The 17,940-nt window shown below is 34.5% G+C and overlaps 2 protein-coding genes across 2 annotated transcripts; both read right to left on the reverse strand.

Annotated features, from left to right (window-relative positions):
* Positions 1–1,440: 1,440 nt before the first annotated feature.
* Positions 1,441–3,702, reverse strand: LOC25486985 (uncharacterized). The gene is made up of 2 exons (XM_013608818.3): positions 3,542–3,702; positions 1,441–3,365 (listed from the first exon to the last, which is right to left on the reverse strand). Exons 1-2 carry the CDS (start codon positions 3,633–3,635, stop codon positions 1,834–1,836), a joined length of 1,626 nt encoding a protein of 541 aa, XP_013464272.1. The 5' UTR covers positions 3,636–3,702; the 3' UTR covers positions 1,441–1,833.
* A 7,788-nt stretch (positions 3,703–11,490) lies between these two features.
* Positions 11,491–14,673, reverse strand: LOC112419417 (uncharacterized). Its single transcript, XM_024777071.2, has 2 exons — positions 13,375–14,673; positions 11,491–12,888 (listed from the first exon to the last, which is right to left on the reverse strand). The coding sequence occupies exons 1-2, from the start codon at positions 14,671–14,673 to the stop codon at positions 11,491–11,493; spliced, it is 2,697 nt and encodes an 898-aa protein (XP_024632839.2).
* Between the last annotated feature and the right edge of the window lie 3,267 nt (positions 14,674–17,940).

Raw genomic sequence — 17,940 nt, forward strand, 5'->3', positions numbered from 1 at the left:
GAAAATCCTAGCTTCCTTACTTACTCTCGAACCCACTCCAATAAATCGTTCTGTGTAGAAAACTTTTGTTTGGTGGTAAACTGTTATCAATGATCATTAGAAACAACAACAGGTCCAACAGATGGATGAGCATCAGCTAAAGGTACAACAAGCATAGGAGCATCCTCTACTTTCGCATCGCTGAAAGGAATATCAACTTTTGGTGGGGGATCCTCAACTTTGGCATTTCTGGAATCATTTATAACTTCAAGTGAAATAGTCGGCAACAATACTGGAGGTTCAATGTCCGGTGCCAATTTGTGGGAGGCATCAACGGGAACATCCATTACTGAAACAGTGCAAAATCATGGTCAGGAAAACTGGGCAGTTTTTTTACTGGTGCTATTCGGATTATACAATCTAAAACATACTGTTGGTTTCGGATTTTATATTCCGAATGATGTCAGTACAATTTGGTTGACATGATCAAAAGGAAAGTCTTAGAAATCAAATGAGGGAGGTTTACATGAACATTACATTTTCATTCAGACAAAAATGATGTTGTAAACGCCCTTTGATGATCAAATTGCTACTCCAAATCACGTTTTCGACCAAAATGGTGTGTTTTTTAAGGTGTAGGGAATGTTTGGTGATAAAGGAGATCAAATTGCTACTCTAGACAAGGATGAGTCTTAACCATGCTTGCCTTCAATTTTTACGATGTTTGGGTTGTATAATCCTACTAGCTTTCAAATTCTAAATTCTAAATAAAGGGTAATTTTAAAGGAAAAAAATAAGGCTTAAAGTGAAAAAAGTAATAATCTAACAAAATTTAGAGAGTCCTACTAAATACATGTTTGATCCACGTTAAAAATATTGAAATTCTTCACATACGGCCATTTTAAATAACTAAGCCATCAAACAACAGTAAATGGACCCCAATCAAATGACTTGCATCTTTCTCCATTCTCCTTCAACGTTTCATAACATTTATACACATCTTCAAACTACCCTTTACATCCACGAGTCCTTTCACTAATTCTTTTCCTTTTTCCTAAACTTTACCGACAGATCACAATAAGTTTTCCAATGAAATTATTGAACAATTTCGATGAACAATTGTAAATTACTAAACTAATGGATTGCTTATTAATTAAATTAATAAAATGGAATATGCTTGTACCTATAATTTTGGAGGAAAACAATCACATGGTTGTTAACGTTAACAAGAACAAGCTGGCATACAAATACAACAAATGCAACTTTGTCAATATCATTATAGTACTAACACTTGTTTCAATATCAATCAGAAAATAATGTGGATAGTGTTCATCACAAATACTAATATTAAATACACACAACAAACCAAAGTCTTCTTTTTAATTGATTGGTCCTAATAATGCCACTTGACACCATGGTTTTAAATTCGATGTCCCAGCCATTTTCTATAAAATTTAGAGATCTTTGCAAAGTGCAATATATCAAATAATGGTAGACTCATTTGTCAATAATTTATTACAACACAAAATAAAAATTTATGATACAACTACAATCACAATTTAAAATCATGTCTTACACGACACAACCAAAAAAATTGTTCTTCTCCCTTTCAAAATTATTCATTCCATTAACTCAGTTAAAGTTAACTGTTGCTTGGTATTTTTCAACTAGAGTTAACTCCTGCTGACACTTTTAAGATCGGTTCAACCAATTTAAAAAGTGATTGAACCGATCTTAAAAGTGCCAACGAGACTTAACCCAGCTAAAAAATACCGATCAAAAGTTAACTTTAACTGCATTAAGGAAATGAACAATTTTGAAAGAGAGGAGAATAATTTTCCACAACCAATGATTTCAAATTTCATCACCAACCCAATTTCTCTTCTGCTTAGGTCCAGTAGGCCCTTCTTCACCTATCAATTCATTGGGCAATTTCAAGCCAGGAACAACCTTCTCCAACTTCTCCAACTCATCACCTAAATTATAAGTAATTTTAGGACCCCATTGTCTAAAAAAATTCACCCAACCTGGCTCAACAATTTGATTCCCCAAATACTCCCCAGAAACAATTTCAAAATTAACTCCAAAATCAATAACCAAATCACTCTTCTTAGTTTCATTCTTTATTCCAATATCACTAGTACCTTGAAGAACCAATCCAGCTTTTGGATAAATAGCATGACCATTTAATGAAGAATAAGCCACTGGTTTATTTCCACTTTGAAATTCAACTTCTGAAGAATCAACCCATTGACCATTACTATGTTGTGAAAAATAAACTCTTTTTAACTCTCCATTGAAATTACTTACCCTTAAAGTTACATGCTCCCAATCACCAATATGTTCACCTATCTTACCAAGTGAAATGTTATCTATGAGTCCAACTTTTAATGTGCCAGGTCCATTAAAAGGGTAAAAAATCCACATGGCCAAATCAGTAAATGTTCCACCAAATATTGGTTTTACATGAAAATAGCCTTGACAATTTTTGAAATCACCTTTTTTGACTCTTTCTCTATTATCTTTATCTTTTGGAAGATCCAACCAATAAGCACCATCGTTGCTTCCACCTTGAGGAAGATTTGAGCCTAATGGATCAATTTCCATTGGATTTGATTCTTCTCCTTTTTTATAAAGCAATGCCCCATTTGTGAAGTACCATTTGATTGAACATGGTTGAAACTTTTCATTTGGATGCAAGTACATGAAAGGAGAATAAGCTTGTGCTAGTGCCTTAATTTGAGGTAAATTAGGCATTGATGAAAAATTCATAAAGTTGATATTTTTCAAACAAGAAATAGGAAGAGGGGTATTTGTAATTTCACCAACATGTGCTAAAAAAGTTCCAACAAGAACACTAGGAGCTTCAATACCTCTATTGATTGGTCTAACATAATGAACATTGAAACCTTTTTCATCAATTTTTTTATCTTTACCCCAAATCCATGAATTAATCTCACATTGATCAGTGAGATCTGATCTCACACATTGGATTCTATCAAGTGAAGGTTTTTCAGGTGTGGTTGTGACAATATGCCCTAAAGGGCTATAACCATTAGGTGCTATTGGTAACCAAATGTAACCATCTTTATCTTGTTTGATTTTTTCTGACTTGCTACTCCAAACAAGTGTGTAATCAATTGGTTTTTTCAATGCTCCATTTGACTCATCTTTGGCAACTAGAACCCAACCAAAGAGAGGTTTGTTGTTTGGTTGACTATAATGTCCTAATGTGAAGAAACCCTGAGGTATTCCTGTTGGTTCAAAGAAAGTTGCTCCTAAGTCACCTTGTCCACCTTCTAAGGTTGTCCAAATTTTGTTGAATGTTGATATTTGTGACACTTTTAGTTCACCTAGATCAATGATTCCATTACCAAATCCACCACCTATACAAACACATATACAAAGTTATCATTAAGAGAAATATATTAGAAATTAGAATGACGCAATTATCACTGCTAGAACAAGAGAATTATCGACAGATGTTTATCTTTTCTGTCGATAATTTCTTGTCGGAATTTGGTGACAATACTATCAAGAAGAAAGTGAAAGAGATGAGTACCTTGTGGCCAAGATGGTATGTTAGCTGGAAGCTTAAATGTGGTGTCAATGGGAAGAGGCTTTTTCTGGTTAGAAGAAGATGAACTGTTCCCCATGATTGAGCTTACTTTAGATAAGAGATTGAATGCTGTGTGGGGCAAGTGTGTGACTAATTGGTCGTTATATATAGAGAAACAGCGAATGCAAGAAGCATATACCTTCACAATCATTTTGGCGTGTTAAAATAGTAATGATATTTTTATATGGGTTTTTTTGTGTTTAGTTTTTCTTTGATATTAAATAAGCAAAGTCCTAGCAAAATGTACAAAATAATTTGGATATAAAATTTAATATTTGTGACTTTTTTAAAGCCAAATTGAATTTAATATGTAAAGTACTAGGAGATACTCCTGATGACTAGGTAAGATAAACACAAATAAAAGAGTGGCACGAGAATATGAGAGTTCGTTTGATAGTTAGGATAAAATAGACATGATAGACATTTATATCATATTTAATTTAATTCACTCTTTGATGAATTAATAGTAGATAGATGGCCTAAAACATGTATTTAATATCATATTTAATTTAATCCATTCTTTGATTAATTAATAGTAGAGAGATGGCAAAAAAACATGTACCCTCGATATACCCATGGATAAAATCTGCCATGAGTATAGGCGGATGGGTTGTTTAATTGGGAGTACTAGCGTGAGGATACAAGGTGAAGACACCACATATTTGGAGTCAATCCTTAGAAACGTATAGTTTTCTCCTGAGTATAAACAAGAAATAATATATGAAATGTGATTTTAGCAAGATGCGAAGTGTTTTTTTTTTACCAAGGTGAAGTGTTTCTAGCTTAGAGGTGAAAGTTGGAGATCATATCACAAGGTACACAATTTATATATTTTGGATCTGTAGTACAAAATGATGGATAAAAAGAAGTAGATGTATACCATTGAATCCAAGCTGAGTGGTTGAAACGGAGGAGTGCCTCATGTATATTGTGTGATACGAAAGCACCGCTAAAGTTGAAGGGCAAATTTTATTAGACAGTTGTAAGATCGGCGATATAGTACCAGACAGTGTGTTCGACAGTAAAGAACCAACACGAACATAAAGTAAGTGTAGCAGAGATGAGAGTATTGCATTACATATTGGTAAGACTAACTTAAGGGCGCATTGAATAAAAAAAAAAGCTTATTATACAACATCATATAAAGTTCACAAAAAAAAAAATACAAAAAATATTGTAATAATACATACCAAAGTGGTTTTGTGTCATGATAATTTTCATATTTATATTAAGATTTCATCTTATATCTCTACTATTATTTTAAATAAAATGCAATAAATTTTTCCTGTAAAAAAATAAATAAACGTACTAGTATACAAAAATTTTAAAATGTTTGATGGAGCGTGACCCATGTTTGGTCCACCTTCTTAGCCTCGTCCTTAAATATATGTCTTATATAAGAAAGTTTTTAAATCTTTTAAGCACATTTTTGAAAGGGAGCTTCTACGGTACACCTCACAAATTGAGGTGTACCGATACTCTGTTTCATAAATTTATAAATTAATGATCATTTTATGAAATAAGTTGTTATTTGTCATTATTTATATTTTAGAAAACACCATTTCATGAGAAAAAAAACATCATTTCATTGTTTATATGAGTTATATTAAATTTTTAACATTTTTTCATAAAAAATAATTAATATTCTTCATTATGAGCAATAAAAATTTAAAAAAAGTAAATTTTATTTCATCGACGCTTTTGGTAAATAAGATTTAATTATTATAATTGTCAATGATAGAAAATAATTATTTTTTCTTCAAAAAACAATCAATTTAATTATTAATTTAATGTTTGGTGTACCGGTACACTCAAAATATTAGATGTACCATAGAATTTACCTTTTCGAAGCCAATAAAATTGTTACGGATTTTCTACTGACAGATAGGATAACTTGTCAACTAAAAAAAAGACCAGATAGGATAATGTAGTGACAAATATATACTATAATAATCACCGATCTTTTTTTTTTTTTTTGAGCAAATCATCAATCGTTATACTTAACTTTATTTTGTTTGAGCATTATAAATATGTTTGATGAACAAAATAATACCAACCTTTGCTAATTTTATATCTTATGCTTTGGTCCATAATCAACTATATATAGTATAATAATGAATGATAAACGTGTAGATCAAAGTTTGTTTTCCCATACGATAAGAAATATCTCGTTGACAAAGGTAGCTTGTCCCACCCTTCCTAAACCTAAAAGCATATCTGTGAAATTTACACGTCTCTCTCTTTCAATTATTTCTGTGGTTGTTGTTGTTCATTATTTATGTTATGAAATAACTCACGTTGCATCTTAAATATATTAAACTTGTAGATCTAGCTGCCAATGTTGACTAAGCAAAACAAAGCATGAGTAACATTTTACTATATATATTTTTTTTTTTTTTTACTTAAACGCATTTTGGTTCCCTATGTTTGCCAACCGTAGCAATTTTTCCTCCCTAACAAAAACAATGCAATTTTGAACCTTTAATTTTGCCAACTATGTTGAGAAGCCGTCACGTGTATCAAAAAATGGGTCATAATCGCAACTATTTTGTAAAGATAAGGACCAAAAAAGCATATTTCCCTAAACATGGCAAACTTAGAGGGTCAAAATTGCATTTTTTTTGTTAGGGGACCAAAATTGCTACGGTTGCAAACATAGGAGGTCAAAAGTGCATTTAAGCCTACTTTTTTTAACAAATCAAAATGAGATTTCCATATAACAACGATGATATATCATGCACAAGGAGTGCAAAAAGAGTACCACTGACAAATATTTTACTATATATACTAAAAGAGTCAAAAGTGCATTTAAGCCTAATTTTTCTAGTTTACTATTTCATAGATAACTATGTTATGAAAAATACTAACATATATCTTAAGGCACTTTAATTAGCATTACCTTGCGTATAAAAAATAAAAATAAAAATAAAAAGACAAGGTCGATTCGCTCCATCCATCTTTTAAGCCTCTCTATACTACTAGAAAAAGCAAAATTAGTGAGGGAAATTAGTGACGGAAAAAATGAAATTCCTCACAAATTCCATGGTCGCAAAATTTAGTGACGGAATTAGAGAGGGATTTCACGTTTTCCCTCACAAAATTTCCCTCGCAAAATTTTTGATAAAAAAACATAAGTTAAGAAATCCAAAATGAAAATTTTGTCTTGGAATTGAGCTGGTTTATTTCAAACAAAAATTAATATTTTTCAATAAATAATTACTATTTATAAAATCTATAACATATATTAATCACAACAATACCTAGGTACAAGATATTTTTCCTTAAAAAAAAAAATACTTAGGTACAACAATGTTATTATGGTTACGAGATTTATAATTATATATTATAGATTATTATTGATACTATATGTAGACAAACTTATCCCATGAAAAATCAATCATTTGGTTGTTATAAGGGTCCGTTTGTTTAATATTCTTACAAAATTCATTTTTTGAGTTTGATTAGAGATTTTTTTTTTTTAAATAAACTATGATTCTTCTGTTTGTTTAAATTATAAAAATATTTTTTTATATACAGACACATTGAAAATAACTGGTTAATGAGCTTTATCAAGAACTAATCGTTTGAAAGAATCTTAATTTATTTTTTATGTAAAAATTTTATCATTTTACGTCATGATTGAACTTCAGATTACCAAAACGCTTTTTATATGAAAATCGGAGAATTAACAAAAAAAATTATTATAAAGGCATATTTAATATATATACTACACGTATTGAGAAGGAGTGGAAGTTTCCAATATCATAGGAGTTTCACACACATATCCACCACGGTTTGAAGTTAAATAATCATCACATGAAACAAAACGCGCTCAAATGTTTTTTGATATGTGATGGAAAAGTCAAAAACTTATTAAAAAAAAGTGAAAAACAAACAGTATAATGAGCAGAAACTAAGGAACATGCCTAGAAACAGATGTCACAACACAAGCATGTCTTACACAATGATTAAACCAAGTAGAGGACAAACCTTGTCGAATAGTCCAGCTGAACCCATCATGGCCAGTTGGCAAAAAAGGTATCATCTATTTTATTTTGCTTTTATATAAGCTAATTAATAACATGGTATATTTTTATTTTGGCAAAAGAACATGGTAGAATCAGATCCTACATTTGTCACACAACAGCTTGTATTTTTAGATGAATTTTCTGAATTTTTTTTTTTTTTTTTATGTATTGTTTTGGATTAGGAGTGCACATGATATCTATACAGATACAAAAGTGTGGTAGATGAATAATAAGTGCGTGATCAAAGTGTTATTTGTTGAGAATAATTCAAATCGGTTAACAATTGTTTCATATACTTACCCTCAAAAAAAAAAAAATTTGTTTCATACACATAGTTAGTTAAAATTGATATTTTTTTTTTGGCACACATCAAAGACCTCTCAACATCTTAATGCCTCTACAACCCTACTTATGTCACAAGCTTGCGTTACCAAACTCGGTGGTTAGTTAAAATTGATTGTAATTAGCATATGACATTGTATGAGTGCAACATTGCTGTTTTACTTTTAAAAAAAAAAAGTGCAACATTATGATACATTTATCAAATTTCACTTTAGTTCGTTTAGAGGACCAATTCTTGTCTAGTGAACCGTCTTTGGCTTTTCTCTCTGGAACTCTTTATTTTGGCTCGTTCTCACTTCACTCAATATTGATGCTCCGACTTGGTTTCTAATGAGTACATTTGCATTGCTTTGTTCCGTATTGATGTAGTTGTGTCCAAATCCTGCAAAAAGGTGTGGAAAATAGACGTAATAGCTTCTTGGCATAGTTCTACGATATTAAGAATATTTATATATATAATTGAAGAGGTTTTGTATTGAATTACTTGTAGAAGAAGTCAATAAGTACTATGAAAAATAACAGTAATTTGACACTTATCGTTGGCTCACTAATACTCGTGCAATAGTAGACCTCGCATCAACTATGCAATATGCATGGTGAAACAATACATGAGTGATCCTAGTAAATATATTTTGATTGTATACAAAGGATCATGAGGTACATCAAAGGCACATTGGCTTACAGACGTGGGCGGTTCTAAGGCCCGGCGAGCCCGGGCACTTGCCCAATTTTTTTGCAATTTCTTATGTAAATTCTCCTGAATATCTTATATAAACCCTTATAAATTGGGCAATTTCATTGAATTTTTTGATTATTTGCTTCCAATTTCTTATATAAACCCCTATAAATGTGTTGCAATTTTTATTTGCCCAGACTTTATAATAATCCTGGCTCCGCCACTGCTTACAGATTGTTGTTTCCTAAGACATATTTTGGAACAATATGCTGATGGGATACTCAAACGTAAACTGGTGCTCAAAGAAGCAACATGAAGTAGCTTTGTCATCTTGTGAGGTTGAAAACATAAAATGCAGCATGTTAAGCTTTGTGGATAGACCCACTCTTGAAGGACATGAAAATTGAAGTGCATAAATCTTTGCAACTGCATATTGATCACAAATCAGGTATTAACTTAGTTATGAATTCGATTTTCGATGCCGGAAACTAGATTCCACTTTCTTCGTGATCAAGTAACTGAGGAAATTGAAGGTGATACAATGTCCAACTGAAGCTCAAGGTGATTACATTTTCTCAAAGGCTAGTAAAGGCTTACAAGATTGACAAATTAAGAGTTGGATTGTGAGTAACATTGTTGAAGAAGCAATGGTTTGAATTATTGGAAGATGTTGAGAATAATTCAGACTAATGCATTAGGATCAGTTAGGTAGTTAACAATTGAATACACTTCTTATTCTCTCATACTTGTGTGTAACCACTCATAAAAATCATCCAAGAGATTAACGGTTAAGATGATCTTCATGCTTGGTCATCTTCTTCAACTGTTTTTTTTTTTTTTTTTGGTTTTGTTGAGGGGTTCTTCTTAAACTTTTATTCATTTATTTTAAAACCTTATGCTTCATTTATGGTCAAAGAAAACGAAAACGATTTGTGTGTTAATAAAAACACATTGATTAATATAAGTACCGTAGGGATAATGTTTTCCTTAAAGCGTGCACAAATACATCACCTGAATTAGTCAATATTTTAGCAAAATCAATTAAACAAAGAAAGTAGAAACAATAATTAGTTTACTATTCTCTCAAAAAAAAAAAAAAATAGTTTACTAGTAAATGTGGTGGAATAAGCAATTTACAAAAGTTGATACTAGAAGATATAGAAGAGAGAGGGAAAAAAACACAAACTAGAAAATAAGATTGTATTGAAAAGTTGATACAAATGCAGATCAAACAACGGATTTCAATAATCATCATTCTCTCACGAATTTATAATGTTTTCTTACTATAAATTCATTGTTTGATCTCCACATTTGACTCTAATCTCTCTATTGACAAAATGTAAACTAATTAAGGCTACGTTTGGATAAACAGCTTATATAGATGCTTATAGCATTAGTGCTTATAACATTAGGGCTTATATCATAAGCTCTTATACTTAATAAGCTATTTATGTTTGGATATGTACACTAAAAAGTACTTACATAAATTGAAGTGTTTAGATGTGACATTACATAAGTAATTATCAAAATTTTAAATATTTTTAACAAAAAAATCAAAGAATTGAACCACAATTATCAAGATTTTTTTTGATAAAATTAATCAAGGCGTAAAAAAAGAATATTATAATATATATATATATATATATATATATATATATATATATATATATATATATATATATATATATATACGGGTTAATAGGTCTTTACCCCCTGTAATATAGGTCATTTCCGGTTTTCCCCCCTGTAAAATATTTTTTTTGATTTACCCCCTGTAATTTATTTTTTTGTTTTGATTTACCCCCCTTATAGGCCAAACAAAAACGAAAAATTCTGAAAAATAAAATAAAATTTGTTTTTGTTTGGCCTATTATGGGGGTAAATCAAAACAAAACAAAAATTACAGGGGGGTGAATCAAAAAAAATATTTTACAGGGGGGAAAACCGGAAATGACCTATATTACAGGGGGGTAAAGACCTATTAACCCTATATATATATATATATATATATATATATATATATATATATATATATATATATATATATATATTAGTGTGCAGATTGTTTTTTGGTGATACAAGGTAAAACAGAAAACAGAAAAGAAAAGAAAAAACCAGAAGAAGAAAAAACAGCTACAGGGTAGTTAAACAGCTTCTATTGCCGAGCGAACTGAACTCGAAGTGCATCATCCTGCAGCAGAGGCAAGATACCATCAGGTGGTTCTGCAAACTCCTGCCAAGCTTCGTTACAGTTCGCGCCCATCTTCGCCATGAAATCAGCTGTGGCATTCGCCTCCCGCCACGTATGACTCAGTTGTAAATGCCAATCGCGAGCCATCAGGTCCTTTATATTGCTGATAATGGGTGCAAAAAGGTGCCAAGGATTCACCGTTGTGTTAACCAGTTGAATGGCCAACGTGGAGTCGGAGTAACAAACAAGATGCCTATGCCCCTGATCCCACGCAACTCGCAAACCATGATAAAGAGCCAGCAACTCAGCCTGAAGAATGGATGAAAAACCAATGTTTCCTCCAAAGCCATATATCCACGACCCATCATGTCTTCGTAAAACTCCTCCAAAGCCAGAGATGCCTGGGTTACCGAAGCTGCTACCATCAACGTTAAGTACCGTAGCCGAGCTTTCCACCGGATGCCAAGAAGTCCACCGTCCAATTTCATTTGTTGGAACAGTAACAGTAAACATCTTATGAATGAGAGCTGAGAGCTTATACACCTCCATCTTTAGCTGATAGATAGTAATGTGTTCATCCTTCATACATAACAAATTGCGTGCTCGCCAAATCCACCAGTAGGCTGACATGAACAAACTTTTGTTATCACTTTCACTACCCCGACGTAACCAAGCTGAAACCGACTGCTCCATAAAAAAAATTGATGTTATCAAATCCAAGAGACAACCATAACTGCCTGGCAAAAACGCAGTCCCGGAAACAATGCATAATATTCTCATTTTCCATAGGACACCTTGGACAAGAGGCAGAATGAAGCATACCGCGGTGCTGAAGCATACCTCTCATGGGGAGAGACTGGTGGCAAGCATTCCAAGAGAGGAACTTTATCTTCTCTGGTGCAGCAACCCGCCAAATCCACTTCCAAGACCCTGCAATAGCCAGCATTACATTCGAATTGACATGACTAGTTAGCCATTGGTACCCTGCTTTTACACTATACAAGCCTGCCATTATGCCCTTCCAGGTGAAGTTATCAACTATGCTAGAATTTAAATTCACAGACAGAGATTTAATATCATTCACAACGTGGTTTGGCATAATAGTATATAATTTTTCCAGCTGCCAGCGCCCCCCTTGGTAAACATCTACCACTTTCAAATGTAAATCATGGATATCAACGTACAATACCATATCAAATAATTTTCCAAACTTCGTCCATGGAACAAACCAAAAGGGAGAAGAGCCATCACCTAGACGAAACTCAAAACCATCCCGGAGAGCTGATTTGGCTTTCATAAGTGAATTCCACACCGGGGAACCTTGAACTTTTGGCATGTCAAGGAAGAACTTGTCCCCCACATATTTATGTCGCACCAATTGAACCCATAATTTATCTGCTTTACTGTGAACATCCCAAACCAACTTACCCAACATAGATGTGTTCGATTCTCTAGCCTTCCGAATACCCAAACCACCATCCTTCCGAGGCTTAGTAATTTTGTCCCACCCCACCAAATGGATTCCCCTCTCTGCGTTACCTTGCCAAAGAAAGTTTTGAGACATTTTGTCGATTTGCTCACAGATAGAGGAGGGCAGCCATGAAACCTGCATATAGTAAGTGGGGATGGATGTTAGGACAGATTGAACCATCGCTAATCTGCCTGCCTTATTCAACAATCTATTCTTCCAAGAAGCGAGTCTATGTTGTATTTTCTCAACCAGAAAATCATAATCACTTTTAACTAAACGCCCATGAATCATAGGGAAACCGAGATACTTCTCCAAGGATGTTGTGCACCGTATACCTGTAATTGCTTCCATGGTTGAAATCTTGCTTCGCCTAGTGTTAGCGGAAAAATACGCCCTTGATTTCAAAGCATTCACCTTCAATCCAGACCTTTGAGCAAAATTCGTTAAAATACCATCGACCAGGGAAGCTTGAGACGCAGTCGTTTTCGTAAATAGCAGAACATCATCCGCAAAAAAGAGGTGTGATAGAGAGGGCCCATTTTGATGTATACACATGGGTTTCCAACGACGCTGCTCCACTGCCTGCAAAATAGCATGAGATAAATGCTCCATGCAGATAACAAATAAATATGGGGAGAGGGGGTCCCCTTACCGAAGACCTCGATTTGGAGAAAAAGCCGGCTGACGTTGACCATTCCAAATAATGTAAAGATGGGAAGTCGTGACACAATACATAATCAAGTTAACGGTAATAGCCGGAAAACCAAACTTATGGAGACACTCCCGTAAAAAAGCCCAGTTGATATGATCATAGGCTTTTTCTAAGTCAATCTTATACACAACATCCCCTTTCTTTTTCTTGGATTTTCTCATAGAATGAATCACTTCCTGCAGAATAAGTGCATTATCGCTTGTTCGTCGTCCAGGTAAGAAACTACTTTGATAAGGACCAATGATTTCATCTAAAAACGGTCGTAACCTATTCACCAACACTTTTGTTATAAGCTTCTATATAGTATTACACAAACTTATTGGACGAAACTCCTTGAAATTTTTGGGACAGTCCACCTTAGGGATTAAAACAATGAGAGTTTCAGCAATCACTGGATCAAAATTGTCTGTAGTAAATGCATTTGCAACTAGTCTCGTAACATCATCACCCACTATATGCCAGTACTGTTTAAAAAATATACCTTGAAATCCATCCGGTCCAGGTGCCTTATACGCATGCGCATGCATTTGATTGAGGGCCTTGGTTACTTCTATTCTCGTCACTGGTTCAAGAAGACAATATGTCGCCTCCCGTGACAACTGCGGGATGTCAATATTTTCGGTAAGAGTGTTACTAGTAATTGGCGGAGAGTTACTACAAAATAATTGTTGGAAGTAACTTCGAGCTTCCTCTCTCAAAGTAACATCATTCGTACACCAAATTCCATTAGGGAGTTGAAGGCCATGAATTTTGTTGCGCTTCCTTCGAATAATAGATTGTGCATGAAAAAACTTTGTGTTCTTGTCCCCCAGCTGAATCCACTGCTCTCTAGACCGTTGGTACCAGTGAAGTTCTTCCTGACAAAGAATTCTATCATATTCAAGGCGCAACTCTTGCTCCAAATAGACCATCCTCGCAGAATCTACTCTTTCAAGAGATAATTGAACACCCTTTAATCGCTTCTCCAATATTGCCTTTCGTTTCCTTATACTCCCAAAAACGCCAGCATTAAAAGTAATTGAGTCATCTCGAACCTGAGTTAAAGCCGCTATTGGGCAAGGTCGTTTAGCATCCCAAGCTTGTTGAACAATATTTTGATTGTCAAGATGAGTAATCCAAGCTGCCTCAAATCTGAATTGCCTCGGACCTATCGTAGGAGTGCGACACGCAGTACGTAGTAACAAAGAATTGTGGTCCGAATGGAATTTGCAAAGAATCTCAACATATGCTTCAGGAAAAGCTAGGCGCCAATTCAGATTAGCCACACCTCTATCAAGTCTCTTCGCAACTCTCCTTTGCCCAGCACAATTACGAGCCCAAGTAAATTTACCACCGGTTGTAGCGACATCCAATAAATTACAATCATCCATTGTTCGCAACAGTAAATCAGCCCGAGTCTGATTGAAATGGCCTCCCCTCTGTTCACTAGGATGTATGATTTCATTAAATTCCCCAAAAAGGAACCACAGACCATTTAGATCAGACTGAAGAGTTCTTAAGTAGTGCCATTGTTCCTGTCTTTGAGAATAAATTGGACTAGCATAGATACCTGTGAGAAACCAATAGTCCCCACCGAAAGAAAGTTTCACCGTAATTGTATCCATGTAGATGTCCACTATCTCAGTTTTCACATTACTCCCATCTTGTTGCAACATCCATATCCCCCAGCCTGGCCGCGAGCTTCTACTATCTCCACCTTTGAATATCCAACCTTGTTCCAAAAGTTAGTAGTCCTACTATAAAACCCATGAGTTTCCATGACAATTAAGAAGGATGGGTGGTATTTTTGAATAAGTTCCTTCAAATGTCTTTGAGCAGTTTTATTAAGTGCCCCCCAAAATGTTCCAAGAGAGCACTGTAACATCCTTAAAGCCTAACATCATAAAAAAAACAATTAAATAAGGGATGTAGGCTCCATGGTCCCTCCTGTTAGCACGTATCATGCATTTCCTCCTCCCCATTGGAAGGAGTTTCAAGCACCGTCGCTAGCTCTTCATCGTCTGAACTCAATACCTCATGGTCCTTTCTCTGCTGTGACAGATTCAAGAGAATTCCATTATCCTCTTTGCTCCGTGCCTGCTTAGTCCCCAGAGCAAACTTAGCGGTTATAGTAGGACTATTATCAATCCCTCTTAACCCTTCAATCGGTTCTTTTACACGCCCTTGTTGAGCGTGCATCAAGTCTGATGTTTTATTCAGGGATTTTTTAGTGAGTCCATTAGATTGTTGAGTAGCTTTAGATGGACTCCCCACATTTTTAATCATACTTGGTCCAGATTTCAAATCTTCTCTTCTTAGCCTTAACCCACTTTTTAGTATTCCCATTCACCATAGTCCCCTGAACATGTTGTTCATAGTTAACGTCCTTAGCGGGGGTCTTTCCCTTATTCCTCATATCTGCCACTTGTCCTCTTTTACCTCCAATGTTATGGGTCCCACCATTACGCTTCTTTCTTGTAACCACCAGCCAATCCCCATGCATTTCCATCGTGGCATCTTCCTTTTCCCTGTTATTACTCAAAGCCTCTTTTTGGTTCTCCATGGTGTTCGCATCTCCTTCCTCTTCCGTTGTCGGGTGATCCCCAACCTCAACTCTAGTCTGCATCACCTCCTTTGTAGGTTTGTTCATGCTAGTCGGTGATGGTTGTATCGTAGACATCGTTGGTTGTTGATTGAGTTGACCCAATTGCACTCCCTGCACACAGTTCCTAGTATAATGTCCATAACAACCGCATGACGAACAAATGATATGCAAACCCTCATATTGCACCTTATACCAATGGCCGTTAACCCACACCTTTCCAATGACTGGTTGAGTTAGGTCAATCTCAACGCATATTCGAGCAAATCTTCCGCGTTCAACATTCAAAGTATTCCTGTCTACCTTCACTGGTACGCCCACCGTAGCTGCAAGTGCTAATAGAAAACTCTCATCGTAGTAAAGGAGGTTAAGCCCGGGGAACCGAATCTAGACCATTGTCTTTTCCACTTTAGCCGTTGGAGCAGCAAACTCGGGAGACCATTGCGTAACGGCAAGATAGTGATCAAACACCATCCACGGCCCCTCTGTCACGATCTTTTCTCGATCACTTAGCATGTCGCACTTCACCATATAGAACCCTTGGTCCACATCCATGATCTCAAATTTTCCCTGAAGCTTCCAAAGCCTCGTCAATCGGTCCTTCAAACTCTGATACCCCACAATTTTTCCCAGTAGTTTCACCACCAAAGCTTCTTTCCAAGGATTACACAGGTCCCTGAAATAGCTGTCCTCGAGGTGAACTTTGGGGAGTAGCCTGTTCCCCCCCTCGTACGTGATCTTCACCAATCCCTTCTCAACCAAATTCACTTTCTCCTTGGCAGGAGTCTTTTGCTGACCTTCTGTCAAAATATCCCTGAAGGATATCTTCTGAAACTGCAACAGCTGCATGAACATGGTTGTCTGTCGCGGCGTTGTCCGGCGACTTCTCTTTGACTTCAGTGTCCATACGATGTGCGGCGAACGTAAACCCTACCGAAGAATTCGGAGCGCTCATGTTTTTTTATTAGTGTGCAGTTTGTTACAAAAAAAGACAAGTTAAATTTGTTTTTTTATTCAGTTTCATTTTGTTACGTAACAAAAAAAAATAATAAAAATCTTCTTAAAAAAAATAATAAAAATCCTAGTTACGCGTGTTACTTTAGTAAGATAAGTATATAGCAATTTTGTTACTCATGCACCACCAAAGATAACTAACATTATAATTAAAATATTCCTTCAAAAAAAATTATAATTAAAATATATGTTTTGAAAAAGTGGATCCAGAAAGAATCGAAGGAGGTTACATAAATTCATATGCTCCTTGTTAAGCTAGGGTAAGCTGAAAATTTAGGCTTATTAAAATATGGCATAAGCAGTTTATGAAACTATGATAAGCTATTTTTATTTATTTACCCAAACACCTTTAAAAAGGCTTATGGGTGTAGATAAGCCCACATAAGCTCAAAATAAGTCAATCCAAACGGGACTTAAATGTAAAAACTGAAGTTAAATTCAACCATAGGGAATTGTGGTCTAAGGAAATGAAAGGAAAAAAATGAACCAGGGAAAATCGAGCTAAATCTGTTTGTAAGCCTGCAAATGTTATTACACAAAAAGAGTGCATATCCCGGGGAGGATCGACATGTATATCTATAAGATGATGGGCCTGTTCGGATTGACTTACTTATTAGAGCTTATCTACTGGCGTAAGTTTTGTGAGACTATCTAAGAAAACCGCTTATGACAATTTTCACGGGCTTTTTGCGGCTTATTTCACAAGTTCTCCAATATAGCCTAAAAAGACAGCATATAATATATACAAAAATAATTAAACTTTATTTTACCTTTTCTAAAACAAATAGCTTACACAAGCTTATGCATATGCGCTTATCATGATAAGTGCTTGTGCTATAAGTTTAAAAAAGTTGTTTATCCAAACAGGCCCCATCTCCCATAATGACTTTTCTAAATTGTGTCAATAGATTGAAGTTGGTAGTCATTTCATTAACATAAGTGAATTTCCTTTTTAAATACAAAATTTATTTTAAAATTAAAAGATAATGTAAACATTTAATGAAAGAATTTGAGTGGATTTAGTCCTTTATTTTAAAAATAAAAGATAATGTAAACCTTTAATTAAAGAATTTGAGTGGATTTGGTCCTTTTTGCTTTCCATTTTAGCATAATACTCCCTCCGTCCCAAATTGTATATCATTTTAAAAAAAATATTTGTCCCAAATTGTATGTCACTTTACAATACCAATGAAACATTAATGTTACTTTTCCTATTATATCATTAACTATTTATTACTCTTTCTTCTTTCAATTCATTCATTTATCTTTCCTATATCATTTATTAAGGATAATTTTGTAAAACAACTCATAATATCTCTTTCCCACA

The sequence above is a fragment of the Medicago truncatula genome, chromosome 2, assembly GCF_003473485.1.
Source record: "Medicago truncatula cultivar Jemalong A17 chromosome 2, MtrunA17r5.0-ANR, whole genome shotgun sequence".
In the NCBI taxonomy this organism is placed as follows: Eukaryota; Viridiplantae; Streptophyta; class Magnoliopsida; order Fabales; family Fabaceae; genus Medicago; species Medicago truncatula.